The 14,635-nt window shown below is 41.1% G+C and overlaps 1 protein-coding gene across 2 annotated transcripts in view; it reads right to left on the minus strand.

Annotated features, from left to right (window-relative positions):
* Nucleotides 1–1,416: 1,416 nt before the first annotated feature.
* CORIN (corin, serine peptidase) overlaps nucleotides 1,417–14,635 on the minus strand; it is a 144,298-nt gene continuing 131,079 nt past the window's right edge. For both annotated transcript variants that reach the window (XM_061472008.1, XM_061471999.1), the window contains exons 17-22: nucleotides 12,679–12,801; nucleotides 9,172–9,221; nucleotides 7,229–7,403; nucleotides 4,001–4,272; nucleotides 2,715–2,848; nucleotides 1,417–2,152 (exon numbers count right to left, since the gene is read on the minus strand). In XM_061472008.1, coding sequence (XP_061327992.1) covers nucleotides 1,970–2,152; nucleotides 2,715–2,848; nucleotides 4,001–4,272; nucleotides 7,229–7,403; nucleotides 9,172–9,221; nucleotides 12,679–12,801 — 937 coding nt within the window. In that variant the 3' untranslated portion in view covers nucleotides 1,417–1,969. The remainder of the gene's footprint in view (nucleotides 2,153–2,714; nucleotides 2,849–4,000; nucleotides 4,273–7,228; nucleotides 7,404–9,171; nucleotides 9,222–12,678; nucleotides 12,802–14,635) is intronic.

A 14,635-nucleotide genomic window follows, 5' to 3' on the forward strand; every position in this document is an offset into this window, starting at 1 on the left:
GAGGGAGAGCTCCAGCTTCCATGTCCTTGAGGAAAGGGTGTCAATAACCTGTTTCATCTGTAATCTACTTGCATTGGAAAAACATGGTCATACCTTCCTTCTCTCATTTACAGCTGGGGAAAAAGATCATTTATAGTAAAACAAAATCCTTAATGTATCATAAAAAAGACCCAGACCTAGCAAAGCCTGGAAGGGTTTTCTTTCTGCGCATGAACCAGTGATACAATAGTCACTTAAAAAGAGGTTCAGAATCCATAGCATAGTTATTGAATATTAATGTTGTCTAGTCTGTCTAATGTTAAACATGTTAAAGGAGAAGATAGTTCTATATATTAGTTGTAACATGATTAATAGTACCTGAAATGTCTGTTACTGAGCTTTTTTAATGTGTGTTTCCACATACGGCAGTCATGGTATTGATAAGTTCCCATCATGTTTTCGTGGGGGTGTACCAGAGGTGGCAGAGAGAGTGGTTACATGCCTTAATCAGGATTCACAGCAGGCTGGGCACAGCACTAAACACACAGATTTTAAACATGTTAGTCCTGGTGGAATTTACCCTGTAATTCTGGGTCCTGACTCCTCCTGCTCTGGTTTCTCAAAAGCTGAGCGCTGTGCAGGACAGCACCTGCAGCAGATGGTAAGACACACTTCCCCACTAGGCACCATGAAGAGGCGCCAAGCTCCGTTTAAACATTTTTGAACCAGACTCTCTCGGAGTCAAGGCCCAGCCTCTTAACTACCACAGAGTGCTCCACTATCTGGCTGCCAAGCATGTGAGCTGCTGTACTTTGCTTAGTGTCTAATACTCATTTGACTAGAAGCTGCAATCCAAGTCTTCTGTCATTCAGATTTTTCTGCCCTTCCAGTTATTTAGTCTTGCTAAGCAAAATGAAACTTTCAATGCAAGATACTATAAGAGACCTATCAAAAAATACCCAGTTTCCCAGTACTTGGGGTACTGGTCACACTGCATCTTTTGCTGTACTGAAAGCTGCATTTCCAATATTGCACCAGGTGTTCAAACTAGCTTACTGTGGGAGGGAAAACCATTGCAGTGGCATTGACAACTCTGTTATGTTTTTAGAAGGCTGGAGATGGTCAATGCATACTTTATATGCTGAACACATGCTACAAAATGAAGGAAAAACAAGTGGGGCACAGATCTGACAAAGGTGTCATGCTGTCAAGACATGAGTGGTTCTTGGACATATCAAGACATTGGGAAGCGTCAGAAAATGAAGTGATAGAAACTGTCCAAAGAGTCTCAAGAGCTGAGCTGTGGTCTCAGGTGCCTCAAGTGGTAGTTACAGGTCTGTTGTACTCGTCCGTCTGTCTCCCTGCAGACGCCCAGGCTGGCTCTGTGAACAGAAGATGGTGCAGGGACAGAATGCTTTAACTCAGACACACCAGGAACACATGGCTGCACATCTGTGGAGACTGGTAAGTGTACCTTGATGTGTCTGTGCCACATGGATGCACAAACTTGTCGACCTCTTCCACACCCTCCAGCATGTGGCATGGCCATGCCCAGTGTGGCCCTTGTGAATAAGTGTCCCATCTGAATGCACAGAGTTCATTTGTCATGACAAGTGAGTGAAAATGCATATGCTACTTGAATAGTATTAAAATAGGTTATTTAAAAAGGTTTTTCTAGTCTGTGCTACTGCTTAGTTTGAATAGCTGAAAGGCAGAAAGTGGCTGATTCTTTTAAGCCTTTTGCTGTGTTTGGAATAGCACCACAACACAGTTAAAAGAGAAGTCAAAAGGATTATTAATTTTACCCCAGAGTATATTCACCAGCAGAGGGTTTACCATTAACATACACTGTGTATTCCATACCTCCACAACAAGAATAGATAGAGCTTGAAACTCTATTTCATGAGTTTCTGGACTGCAAAATCTTCACTGTTGAAGTGCTGATTCCTGTTTTTCTTTTGTCTGTCAGCACAATTCTTACCATCTGAAGTTAGTTTAGCAGAAAGGTGTGGATGTATATTTGTCTTTCAATCCACTCAATAAAATGTGACACATTACTGTAAACTCCAGGTCCCAAAACTTTGGAAAAGCAGACAGAGCCCCAGGATGTTAAACCAAACAAAGTCCAGCGCCCTGCAGGTTGCTCACACACAAGTGGTCCTCCACTGTCACCCTGCAACGTGAAAGAAAAATAAAGTCTACAGAGGCTATACGTGGCCAGCAGTCATGGTTAAAGCTCTCTTGGTTCCCACAGCAATTTGCCTTTAGTAAGTACCTCAGCTGAAAAAAACTGGCTGCTCTGCTGGACGGTCTTGGGCAATACTGTCTAGTGAGGCATCCCTGCCCATGGCAGGGGAGTTGGAACTAGGTGATCTTAAGGTCCTTTCCAATCCTAACTGTTCTATGATTCTATGATTTTATGTGATACCAGTATTTATTCCCTGTTCTATTTATACAAAAAATTACCTGCAGAGGGCTCATTAAAATAACAAAAGAAATTAAAATTAAAAATTAATATAATAGTTAAGGAATACAGATAAACCTTCAAGAGTCATCAAGCAGCATTTCATTATCATAAACTGAAGCTGACTACTGCATCAATGATAATGAAAGTTGGGTTAAAATCTGTAAATAGGCAGTTGTGATTCCTGTAGTAGCTAAAGTATGCTATACCTAGTAAACATCACAGTACTTTGATTTCTAAAAGCAATTTTTTGGCTGTTAGTTTCTCCTACCATGCAAGAGTCCACGGTGCCAGACTCGTAGCCAGCACACAGCATCCTGCTGGTGATGGTTTTCATGTCGAAGTATGACTGGCATTGTTCTAAGGAAATGATGCGAACCTCTCCTTCTTGAAGCTTGAAAGGCACTGGAAAACAGAATTAAGCATTAAACTATACCCACATAAACACACAGATACTTAGTTACAATGGCTCTTTGAGATAGCTGAGTTATGTTTGTGTAAATTTGACTTAGTACATCAGGGAATCGGAATTCAAAGGTCATTGATGTGATTTTAGTGCATTCAGGACACAGTAAATTGACTTCTTCATGGTGTAAACAGCTGACAGAGCTCAAATTCTAAGGAAAGTTGTTCTACTTACTGCATGAAATACTAAATGCTGTGTAACCATCTACTTTTAGATGGGTGGAACTGCTAGTAAATGGCCTATCCCTCACACGTGCAATTTAATTTTTGCCATATGTCTGGCCTGGCCACTTGAGGTGAAGTCCCACCTGAAGCAATTCTGAAAGGAAAATTTCCCTCTCCAGTGTACAGAACAACAACCTTCCCTTGTAGTTACTGGTGAAGGAAGAAACAATGGCTAAAGCGTTAATAGGGCTGCGGCCAGGATGATTTACATGATTCATTCAGAAACATTTTGTCTAAACGAGCAACCTGGTCTAGTGAAAGGTGTCCCTGCCCATGGCAAGGGGGTTGGAACTGGATGAGCTTTAAAGTCCCTTCCAGCCCAAACCAGACAGTGATTCTGTGATAGCAACATCTGCTCTTGCCATGGGACCCAAGGATTGCAGTGGGCACAGAACAAGAAAACACACTAATGTTCTGTTTGGAGAGACAAAACCAGCACTTGTGATTATGCCTTTTGATTCAGGAAGATTTTCACTCAGCCTGCTTGCCAGTGTTTCCAGTGCATTCCACTTTCACTGAACTAAGAATGTCCCCCCCCTTCTCAGTACAGTTCCTAATACAACCTAAACCAGTAAAACAACCAATTCAGGTGACTTTCTTGATAAGAGTTTCTAGAGCCTCAGTGTTTTTTTAAATCAATCCACTTGTCTAAGTAAGGATTAAAGAGCATAAATTCAAGCTGCTGATTTGAAAAAGCTAGGCTCTAGTCACAGCTAGATCCCTCCGTGAGTAGTTACAGTTCCCTAGTATTTAATAAGGCCCAGTAATAATATACGTGGATAAAGCTTTGTAATAGGATCGCTTATTTGATTAATTCAGTAGAAGGTTCACATATTTCTCCAAGGGTCCCAGAAATATTCAACTTACTTTTGTTGCCCATGTGTCCCCAGCCTGTGATGTAGCAGTAGGTATCTGGCCGAACCAGCTGGTCCTTGCTAGGTAAACAGACAGGTCTTACATAGCTTGTCTCATTGACGTCCTCATCTAGTTCCACAACGCTGATATCATAGTCTACCACTGCTCGGTTGTAGCGTGGATGGAGGATAATGGTCTTCACTAGTCGGGTCTGCATGAAGATTGATGGGTGATCAAGATTGCTAATCCCAAACACTACTTTCCAAACAGCTGCATTTTCTCTCCTTTGAAAAGAAAAGAAAACTTGGGGAATTGTAATCAAAAAAGAGCATTCTTTTAAACTAAAATACCCAATAATTTTTTCTTCCTGACATTTTGCAGATTACACTTTGTAAACAATTATACATAAAATACTACAAGAAAAAACAAATCCTTAGGCATCATTACTTACAGCTAAAATCTGAGCAACAAAATGCAATGCTTTCCATTTCCTTCCTGTCTGTTACCAAATAAATTAAAGCTCATACCTTCAGAAGACATGTGACCACCAATTAGTTGGTGTATTATGCCAAAGGCTCTCAAAATCATTTCTTGGAGCCTGCCCAGGTCTTTGGTGCTCCCATACTCACTGGTGGGCATGTACAAGTTTCACTGGGGTGACAGCACTGTTCAGTAGTGAGCTGCTGACAGCCATGAGTCTCGCTGGAATCCCAAAGAGTCTCAAAGAAGCAATGCTATTACAAGAATTACCTCTTTTACAATAGCCATGGGACAAGTCCCTTATTTATTGGGCATTCAATCTGTGCCAAGCATACTTCCTATGCCTTGCATCAAAGGTTGCTTTGACTCCTACAACTCTTAGGATTTTTTTGCTAAACATACAAGATCACAAAAAAATGATGCACATGATACAAGTGGGAAGTCTGAGCGAGTGTCTGTTGATATACACAAGAAACACATAGACTTTACAAAAGGCTTTGGGGGTGTAATCTCTTGATCATAACTGGTCACAGGATAAGTCACAGGTTTCTAATTAGTCTGTGATTCTAAAACCCCTCCAAAGTCAGCATTTTTCATACCTGATGAAATAAAGTTCCATGTAACTAAGCTCCTTTGACAAGATTGACGCTTCCTCAAAGCAGTGTAAATCAAAGCATGCAAAATTTCAGCTTTTCACAATGCTCAGCAGGACTGTAATTTCTATAATTTGTAAAGAGATTTGGCTGCTAAAAAGGGTATTTTTGCATTATCTTAAGAGCTGCATGAAAATTCTGATATTTCAGACTAAAATGATCATTTCACCATCATGATCAGTTAGTGAGTTTTTCCCTAAAGTTCCAAGATCAAGTGCTAAGAATATTCACTTACTACTGTGGTTATGAACACTGTAAAAAAATCACTGCTCAGAGCAATGAGCAGTCACAGCTAGAAGGTACAAGTAAAAGACCTTACAGTCAAGTAAAAGACCTTAATGCCTTGGATGCTTTAGTGTAATGCATTTCAAGTCAATCTTGACAAAACTCTGGGGACTGTACTAATAAACTAGCAAAGGACATGATGTTTCATGTAGCTCTTTCCATTTATGCCCTCTACAAGTATTCATGAGTATTTGCATTAATACTTTCTGCTGCATTATAGTTATATGCTTCTCATACTTTGTATCCCAAACCTCACACGAACTTCATAAAATGCTTCACAAAATGAAACATTTTGTCTGAAGTACTGGAGCACTTTAAAATCTGCTTTAACTGTTGGCTTACCTGGTTGGTTTGGTGACTATTTAAATACTGTGTATCAAGAAAGCTTCATGACATCAAGAATGATATTGCCCTTGCCGTATCAAGCTATACAAATGCAGGACTTACTTAAAGATTTCAGGCCACTAGGACTGTAGCCTCAAATTTATTTGGAGAGGCAGAAGAGAAAAAAGTTCATAGAACTCCTCAATGAATTATTAAAGTAAAACATTGTCCTGGGCTCCTGGTACTTTAAGGCAATTGGAACACAAATGTGAAAGAGACCTTTAACATGCCGCACTCTGAGCTCACACAGGTATTGTATAGCCCTAAATGAGGGGCAACAAATAGCAAAGAGCTCAGTGTTTCAGAAATAAAGACAAAACTGAAATTATTTCTGAAAAGGGGGATGATTAATGTTTTAAAGAAATACCAGTCATGAGATGCTTACCACAGAATTTCTGCTGGCTTGAACAGGAAGAAGGGTGTTTAGTGTAGTCTAACATAATTTCCAATGAGCAAGTACCAGCTTAACGCAGGATTAAGCACTGATGACAACCACCTAGCAGAGAACTACTTGCTAACTACATCAGAAAACACACATTTCGGCTATCTTTAGAAACCCAACTGAGTATAAGACAAAAGAAAGGAGGTAATAAACTTAACTCCAAAATCTGTAGTTCATTAAAATTAAATGCTTGTTAGCACTGAAAAGGTGTCAATTACCAAGACAATTCCTAAGACATGGAAACTTCCTCTGCACTCCAGACTGTCCATCCACCAGAGGAACTCAGATACCAGGAGGTACTGAATAGTTAATACTGACTTTTTAATGACAGCACCCCTAATAAAGGAGTGGAGTCTTTATAACTAGAAAAGGCAGTGACTTCAATATGTCAGTTGCATTGTAAGTAAATACCCAGTTTCTAACTAGTGGCCACAGCATTTTTTCCAGGGTTATTTCTATGCTGGTGTACAGAATTACTTTCTTAATCTATAGCAGTTGTATGAGAGCTATAGGATTAATGTTTTATTCTTCGTTTTCCTGTTTCCTGATGAAAGTCAGGGCATCTTCATTTAGCTTTCATTAGTAGAGGTGCCAGCAATGAATAATAAAGCATGTCAAAACTTAAGGTAATGCTTAAGAATCATAGAATCATAGAATAGTTAGGGTTGGAAAGGACCTTAAGATCATCTAGTTCCAACCCCCCTGCCATGGGCAGGGACACCTTACGCTAAATCATATCACCCAAGGCCTCGTCCAACCTGGTCTTGAACACTGCCAGGGATGGAGCATTCACAACCTCCCTGGGCAACCCATTCCAGTGCCTCACCATAGCATTCACTTTGTTTTAGTCTCCTAAAACCAGGCCTCCGCAATTTGCCTGACTGCCATTCTACAAAGGTCACTACCTACTCCAGTGTGTTTGGTAGAGGGGGGAGGACTTGGTTAATTCATTTGTGCAAATTTATATGAACAGTAAAACTCTCTGAGCCCTCTCACCCTTCAAAGCAGTGTGCTACTGTCAAGACCCATCTCTTCGCAATCAAAACACAGCCACATATGTGTCCGCTTGGCTCACTCTGCAGGGAGCATTGCCATGGCCATCGGCCTGGGCGACTGGTCCTACCACCAAGGATCCTCTTGTTCATGCGAGCAGCTGGGCGACGGCCACAGTCTAGTGAGGAACAGACACAGAAGGGAATTACCACAAAGTTACTATTGCTACCATGAAGGCAGCATGTACAAGACCTTCTACAAGGAAAATGTGGACACAATTATATTAACAGTCATGAAATTACACTGAATAACAGAGAACATTAAATACTGAACAACCACACAATAATATCACAGAATCATAATACGGTTTGGGTTGGAAGAGACTTTCAAGATCATCCAGTTCCAACCCCCTGCCATGACCAGGGACACCTTCCACTAGACGAGGTTTCTCAAAGCCCCATCCATCCAGCCTGGCCTTGAACACTGCCAGGGATGGGGCAGCCACAGCTTCTTTGGCAACCCGTGCCAGTGCCTCACCACCCTCACAGGGAAGAGTTTCTCTGTAATATCTAATTTAAACCTAACCCTCTTTCAGTTTAAATCCATTCCTCCTTGTCCTATCCCTACATGCCCTTGTGTGAAGTCCTTCTCCCACTTTCTACCAAATACACGGAGCTATTTTTATCCTTCCTATATCAAAGGATTTTCTCTCCTGATACCAATTTAACCAGCTCAGCCTGAAATATTAACCAAGCTAAGCTTGGGATCCTGACTTCCTTTCTGTCAGGGATTACCAGGCTGCCCTTAGGAAGGTGTCCTGGGTTTAGGTCCTTGTCATTCTGTCAGCTAGCAACATGCCTGGGCTACTCTGTACTATCCAGAAGAACTGATTCTGGAAAATCTGCTCAGCAATAATAAGGCTTTTCTTAAGCCAGGTGTCAGGTGAATGTCACACTGTTTACTCAGCTACATGGCAGCAATCTTGCTTGGCCTATGGAAATTACTAAGGGAAGAGATATGAAAATTTGAAGACATTCCAGTACTCTATAAGCCACTTCCAGTGGAAATTACACCAAATTGCCATCTGCCAGACAGTTACTTTTCTGAAATAGCCCTCCACTTCTGTTTCACTTTACATTCTGGATTTGTAAGATAGCAGACATTATTTATCCTGTTTATACTAGGTCTGATTTAGAGATCAAAAGAACACTACCTGTTTCTGTAATCAGCCTCCCAAAGGAGGAGCAATGGTTATTTGTAACCTGTAATTCTTACTGTGTTCACTCAACTTCAGAGGGAAATGGGTTTTAAATGTACTTAAAGCAACATATGTCAGAAGCAGACACCTTTGACAGGCTCATATAAGGGTTGGGGCTTTTTCTGATCAAAGTAGTAAATGTTTTGATTAGTTTCCCATATTTAGGTCATGCTTTGTGATTAATTTTCCCTGTGTCAAGCTAATTCATAATTTAAGTGTTCTTCAACAAAGCTCTCCCTGTCTGTAGGACAGGATTTCACTGACGATGAAGAATTTCTGCATTTTCAAACCACTTAAACTTGCACAATCTGCTGCGTCTACAGACTTGTCTGCAGCTTTCTGCTTCAGAGTCTCCTGTCCCCTTGAGCTTCACACTAAATGGCTTCAGCTCCCAGGCAGATAGCCTGCTAACCACTCAGCATGAAGTTTTATCAAAGTAATTTTTGAAGCCTGACTGCTGACAAAATTTGTTCTGTGGGAGCAGGACTGCAGTACATAGCCTTCTAGTCAAAGAAGAAGAAAAGCTGATGAAACAGAATAGCATAGAGGGGGAAAAAACACTGCAAAACTGGATGTTGCAGAAGTCTAGTCAAATTTCAGAATGAATCCACACTAAACATTTGTATTTGTTAATGTAATTTAGCACATCTCAGAAAACATCTTTGTATTATACGCACTTCTCTCTTACCTGCTTTAGTGCAGAAGAGAGCCACTTTGCTTCTGCTCCGACACATCTGTCTAAATATTAAAACAAAAACATGGTGGAAATTTCAATTAATGGGTGTAATTTTTGTTAATTTGGACATCAGCACAGGTACTCAGTACTCGTTGTTGTGAACCAGCTGTGAAAAACCACACAAACTGTAAAAAGAAACACAAAGAGCTTCTTACGCCAGATCATCTGTGATTTCCAGTGTCTTCCTGGAGGTAAAGCAAAGTATTAGTTCAGCTTTACAATGCATTCTGTGAGTGGGTGCTACATGTTCTGCAGACTGCCTCACTCTCTGGGCACTGACCCAGCTCTGAGGTTAGCTGGGTTGTACAGTCTGCCAAGTCTTAACTTAATGGCATCTGAAAGCACAGGAATTGCCCTTCTCCTCTTCCTTACAGCTCAAGGATAGAATTGTCTTTGAAATACCTTTGATAACAGATGATCTTTCATACCCTAAACATTTGGGCAGTTTGAAAAAACAGGAAGTTTGCAAAAGTATTGCAACAACAAATATGTTCATTGCTGTTAGACTTTTTTTCATATGAGAGAGGAAAGAAGGGATTCTTTGTCAAAGGGACATCCTTGTAAAACAGTGAGCATTGCTGCTCAAACAGCTGACTGCCTTTTGATTTCCACCACTTTCTTTCCTACTTGTATATGTGCTTTTCTGAGGCAGATGCAGAGCTAATTAGACTGGATACCCACATTATCTGCTCCCCAGGTAATTCACTGAAGGCTGTAATCTCAGTAGCTAGGCAGCATCTTTAAAATTTCAACACCTATAAAGGGCTTCATTTAAGTCATAGATACTAATGTGGGCGCAAGAAGAGTGCCAGAAGCTCACCAGATGAGCTTGAATCTGTGATTTTACCAGACCTCTGTCCCTTGCATTGCACATGCCCCAGTCATATACTGTGCAAAGCAGTCTACTTCCTGTTCCTGAAAACACGGAACATAAAATTCTGTCTCTAGAGGTAGAAAACCAATTTCACGGAAGAAAATTCTGTGCACAGTTTTGAGGAGCATTTGCACCCCATAAAAAAATTTACAGAATATAATATAGACTCATGTTTCATACTCATTTTTTTGACTTATCAAGTAGCCAGCTCTAAAAGAGAAACCTTCAATACTTCGATCTGATATGTATGCATAGCTTTCACTGTGCCATTCCCTCTTATCAAAATGTTATGAAACTATTGGTGCATTTCTTAGTTCTTGCCCAAGTTCCCAGGAGTCCAGGAGCCTGACAGCTGCTGTAAACATACAACATACTCCACAGCACAGATGTTTTACATGCTGAAGTTGACCCAGATGAATACACCTGAACTGCAGGTCCTGGTCCTGTCTTGGCTTCATGTTGGGAAGAGGCTAAACACATATTGTCCCCTGTGCAACTTGCTTTATACCAGAAAGCAACCCAGGGACATGATAAATGAAGCAGGCCTGCAGGTCCTCCAGTGGAATGATGGGGAGATAAGTATGGGGTGTACCTGACCAGTAGTACATGCACAACCAGTGAGAGACATTTAGGCAGGATGCCTGATGCAGTCAAACCAAAACCAGCTTCACTCTTCACTTAGCTTCTCACTTTGTGTTACCCATTTTCTGGATTCAAGGAGACTGGAAGATACTACATTCCTACATACTACTTTAATCTGTCTTAATAGCTTTATCAATACTACTCATTACTGATATTTTTTATTCCTTTAACTTGTACTTTGGGTGAAACTAGATCTTCTGCTACTAGATATCGTAACTCAGAGGCTCCAAATCCATCCCTTCACACATACTTCCTAGCAGACCACTCTCAAATACAGCAAAGCACCTTGAAATTTCTGCTTTGTACTTTGGTGACTGAACAGACAATGACTGTGGAGCTGCCTTTCCATTTGCCAATGTGTTTATTCTTGTATTACCCTGGAGAAAAGCATTTAGATACCATTAGGCTAGTGGAAAGAGACAGTGAGAAAGGAAAGAAGTTAAAAAGATTTTCAGGGATCAGGCACCATCCTGTAATTACCTTCTTCTAGATGAAGAAATAAAAAGGAATTTAAATGAATCATAGAATCACAGAATACTTAGGGTTGGAAAGGACCTTAAGATCATCTAGTTCCAACCCCCCTGCCATGGGCAGGGATTCCTCACGCTAAACCATGTCACCCAAGGCTCTGTCCAACCTGGCCTTGAACACCACCAGGGATGGAGCATTCACAACCTCCCTGGGCAAACCATTCCAGTGCCTCACCACCCTCACAGTAAAGAACTTCTTCCTTGTATCCAATCTAAACTTCCCCTGTTTAAGTTTTAACCCATTACCCCTTGTCCTATCACTACAGTCTCTAAAGAAGAGTCCCTCTCCAGTATCCCTATAGGCCCCCTTCAGATACTGGAAGGCTGCTATGAGGTCTCCATGCAGCCTTCTCTTCTCCAGGCTGAACAGCCCCAACTTCCTCATCCTGTCTTCATACGGGAGGTGCTCCAGTCGCCTGATCATCCTCGTGGCCCTCCTCTGGACTTGTTCCAACAGTTCCATGTCCTTTTCATGTTGAGGACACCAGAACTGCACACAATACTCCAGGTGAGGTCTCACAAGAGCAGAGTAGAGGGGCAGGATCACCTCCTTCGACATGCTGGTCACACTCCTTTTGATGCAGCCCAGGGTATGGTTGGCTTTCTGGGCTGCGAGCGCACACTGAAGCTGGCTCATGTACATTTTCTCATCAACCAACACCCCCAAGTCCTTCTCCACAGGGCTGCTCTGAATCTCTTCTCTGCCCAACCTGTAGCTGTGCCTGGGATTGCTCCGACCCAGGTGTAGGACCTTGCACTTGGCATGGTTAAACTTCATGAGGTTGGCATCAGCCCACCTCACAAGTGTGTCAAGGTCCCTCTGGATGGCATTCCTTCCCTCCAGCATATCAACCAAACCACACAGCTTGGTGTCATCAGCAAACTTGCTGAGGGTGCACTCAATCTCACTGTCCATGTCAGCGACGAAGATGTTAAACAAGAGTGGTCCCAACACCGATCCCTGAGTGACACCACTCGTTACTGGTCTCCAGTCGGACATTGAGCCATTGAACACAACTCTTTGTGTGCGGCCATCCAGCCAGTTCTTTATCCACTGAGTGGTCCATCCACCAAATTGATGCCTCTCTAATTTAGAGACAAGGATGTTGTGTGGGACAGTGTCGAATGCTTTGCACAAGTCCAGGTAGATGACATCAACTGCTCTACCTCTGTCCATCAGTTCTGTAGCCCCATTATAGAAGGCCACCAAATTGGTCAGGCAGGATTTCCCCTTAGTGAAGCTATGCTGGCTGTCACCAACCACCTTGTTTCTATGATTCTATGATTCTATGTGCTGGGATTTGTACATGGATACCTTCGGAAAAAAAGAGCTTGTCAAAGGGAGTTTATCATCCTCCACTGATAATTTATTGCCCACATCAGTGAAACCGATCTCATTTACCTATTACTTACCTATTCACTAGAAGAGCATGTAAAGTCGATGCATTTTTATTCTTCCAGTCTGAGTGCAGATTCAGCCATTTTTGATGCTGCATTTCCTCATTCTCTATTACAATTTCTGTTTTGGATGGTCCCCTGAAACAAAGACACTCATAAATCTTTCAGTAGGTTTCTATGTTACACTAATGAAGGTGAAGAGGCCTTAATGCCTCCTGTTTACTCTAAAGACATACAGCTGAATATTATGTCAAAGCCACTTGTGGCAGAGTCATAATTAGAGGAATGAAATCACTCCAAGAAGCCAGGCCAGCTAACATATTACTGTCAGTTATGCTGTATTTTTTGACGAGAACCGGAACTGGAATCAGAAACACTAAGAGCTTTTACTGTAACGCACACATTGTCATACTGTTTCTACAGCTGCCTGCAAACAGACAAAAAAAATCCAAACATTTTTTATATGCATATTCATATTTTCTTATATTCCTATCTTTGCAAATCCATTAAAATTTAACAGTTCAGAGCAGTCTGGGTCTTGTTAATAATACTTGACAGTATCTCTAAGTCCAAGATGTCTGCTTTGCGAAATAGAACAAATCATGGATGACAATGTCAAACCTATCCTTCTGCAACAAATTAACAGGAATATGAAAGTAAGTTAGAATGCTTCACCAGGAAATGTTTTCATATATCCACTTCCCCAGTTTAGTTATCGCCTGATAGACTCAAGCCACTGAAGAAGAAATTGCTGTTTTAGTAAATCTCAAATGCTGAACGGGAAAAGGAGTATTTTTTTAAAATGGCTTTACAAGTCATGCAGCTTTCCAGCACAGAACCATCCATGATTAGCCGTCAATCTCTGTCGATGATAAGGACTTTCAAGGAGTGCTTTTCTTAACCCTGGTCAAAGGCCAAATTCTAAATCCTAGGTCATCAAAAAGAGAATGAGAAAGGTTCGGAAAAACTGAGATGTGTCCCAACACTTGCCTCTGAAGCCTATCTCTCATGGCAGTAGCTAGAAATGCCAGCCAGGTTATGAGCTTGTTTTTAACTCCAATTTCAGTCTTAACTATATTTCTTTTTAAATATTTACAAAAGTGCAGCAACCTTTACTTGCTTGACTGCATAAATTAATAAAGAGCAAGGAGTTCTCTTCTGTGCTAAAGCTGTCAGTGCAACCACATGGAAATGTTTTCAGCAGGGCTGGCAGAACTGACTAGGCTCCGAGATCACAGCCCACGATCCTGCCTGTAACATGACTTATTTTTCAGAACCTTCTCTGGGCATATTAAACAAAACTTATTCCATGATCTACTACCAAGAATGTGCAGGCAGATATAACAAGCACTTTTAAAGACTGCGTTTTTTCCTCATTTAGAGAAAGCTGTTTGCTGCAAAAAAGAGCAGCACTTTCTTCCTCAGTGCCTGCTTATAGCAGACACATAAAATTCTCCTTTCTTCTTTCCCATCATTTGCTTATTTCCCACTCTCTCCCCAAAAAACATACACAAACCTTTTCTTCTTAAGATGACATCCTGCCTTATGATCATCTGGGAACGATTATAGTCACCATTTCATAATTGTGTGCAGTCGTATTTCATGTAGCTGTAAACAGTGCCTGATCTACAAAATGTGTAACTCAAAAATGTGCTAAAAGTTGCAAATGTTATGCCATCTGATGGATCCAAATTCTACATTATCCCACATACCCAATTATTTTGCTGAAACCTGCAGTTCTGAATTACAGTGTGTGATGCTATAATCATCGTTAAGCAGACATGCACTTCCAAACCAGGGCAACAATCTACAAGACACTTAACCCTGTATGAGATTTTATTATTATTAATACAAGCTATTGTACTTAGTAAAATTATAGCTATGCCTTTTTGCCTTGGTGGTCACAGCTTGATGTAATACACTTAAAATCTGTAGCTAATTTATGTCTTAAGAAAGCTCTCTGTAAACATTT

Source organism: Pezoporus flaviventris, unplaced genomic scaffold, assembly GCF_033815535.1.
Source record: "Pezoporus flaviventris isolate CSIRO_AGI_PZ_B2104156 unplaced genomic scaffold, CSIRO_AGI_Pfla_v1 ptg000002l, whole genome shotgun sequence".
Taxonomy (NCBI): domain Eukaryota; kingdom Metazoa; phylum Chordata; class Aves; order Psittaciformes; family Psittacidae; genus Pezoporus; species Pezoporus flaviventris.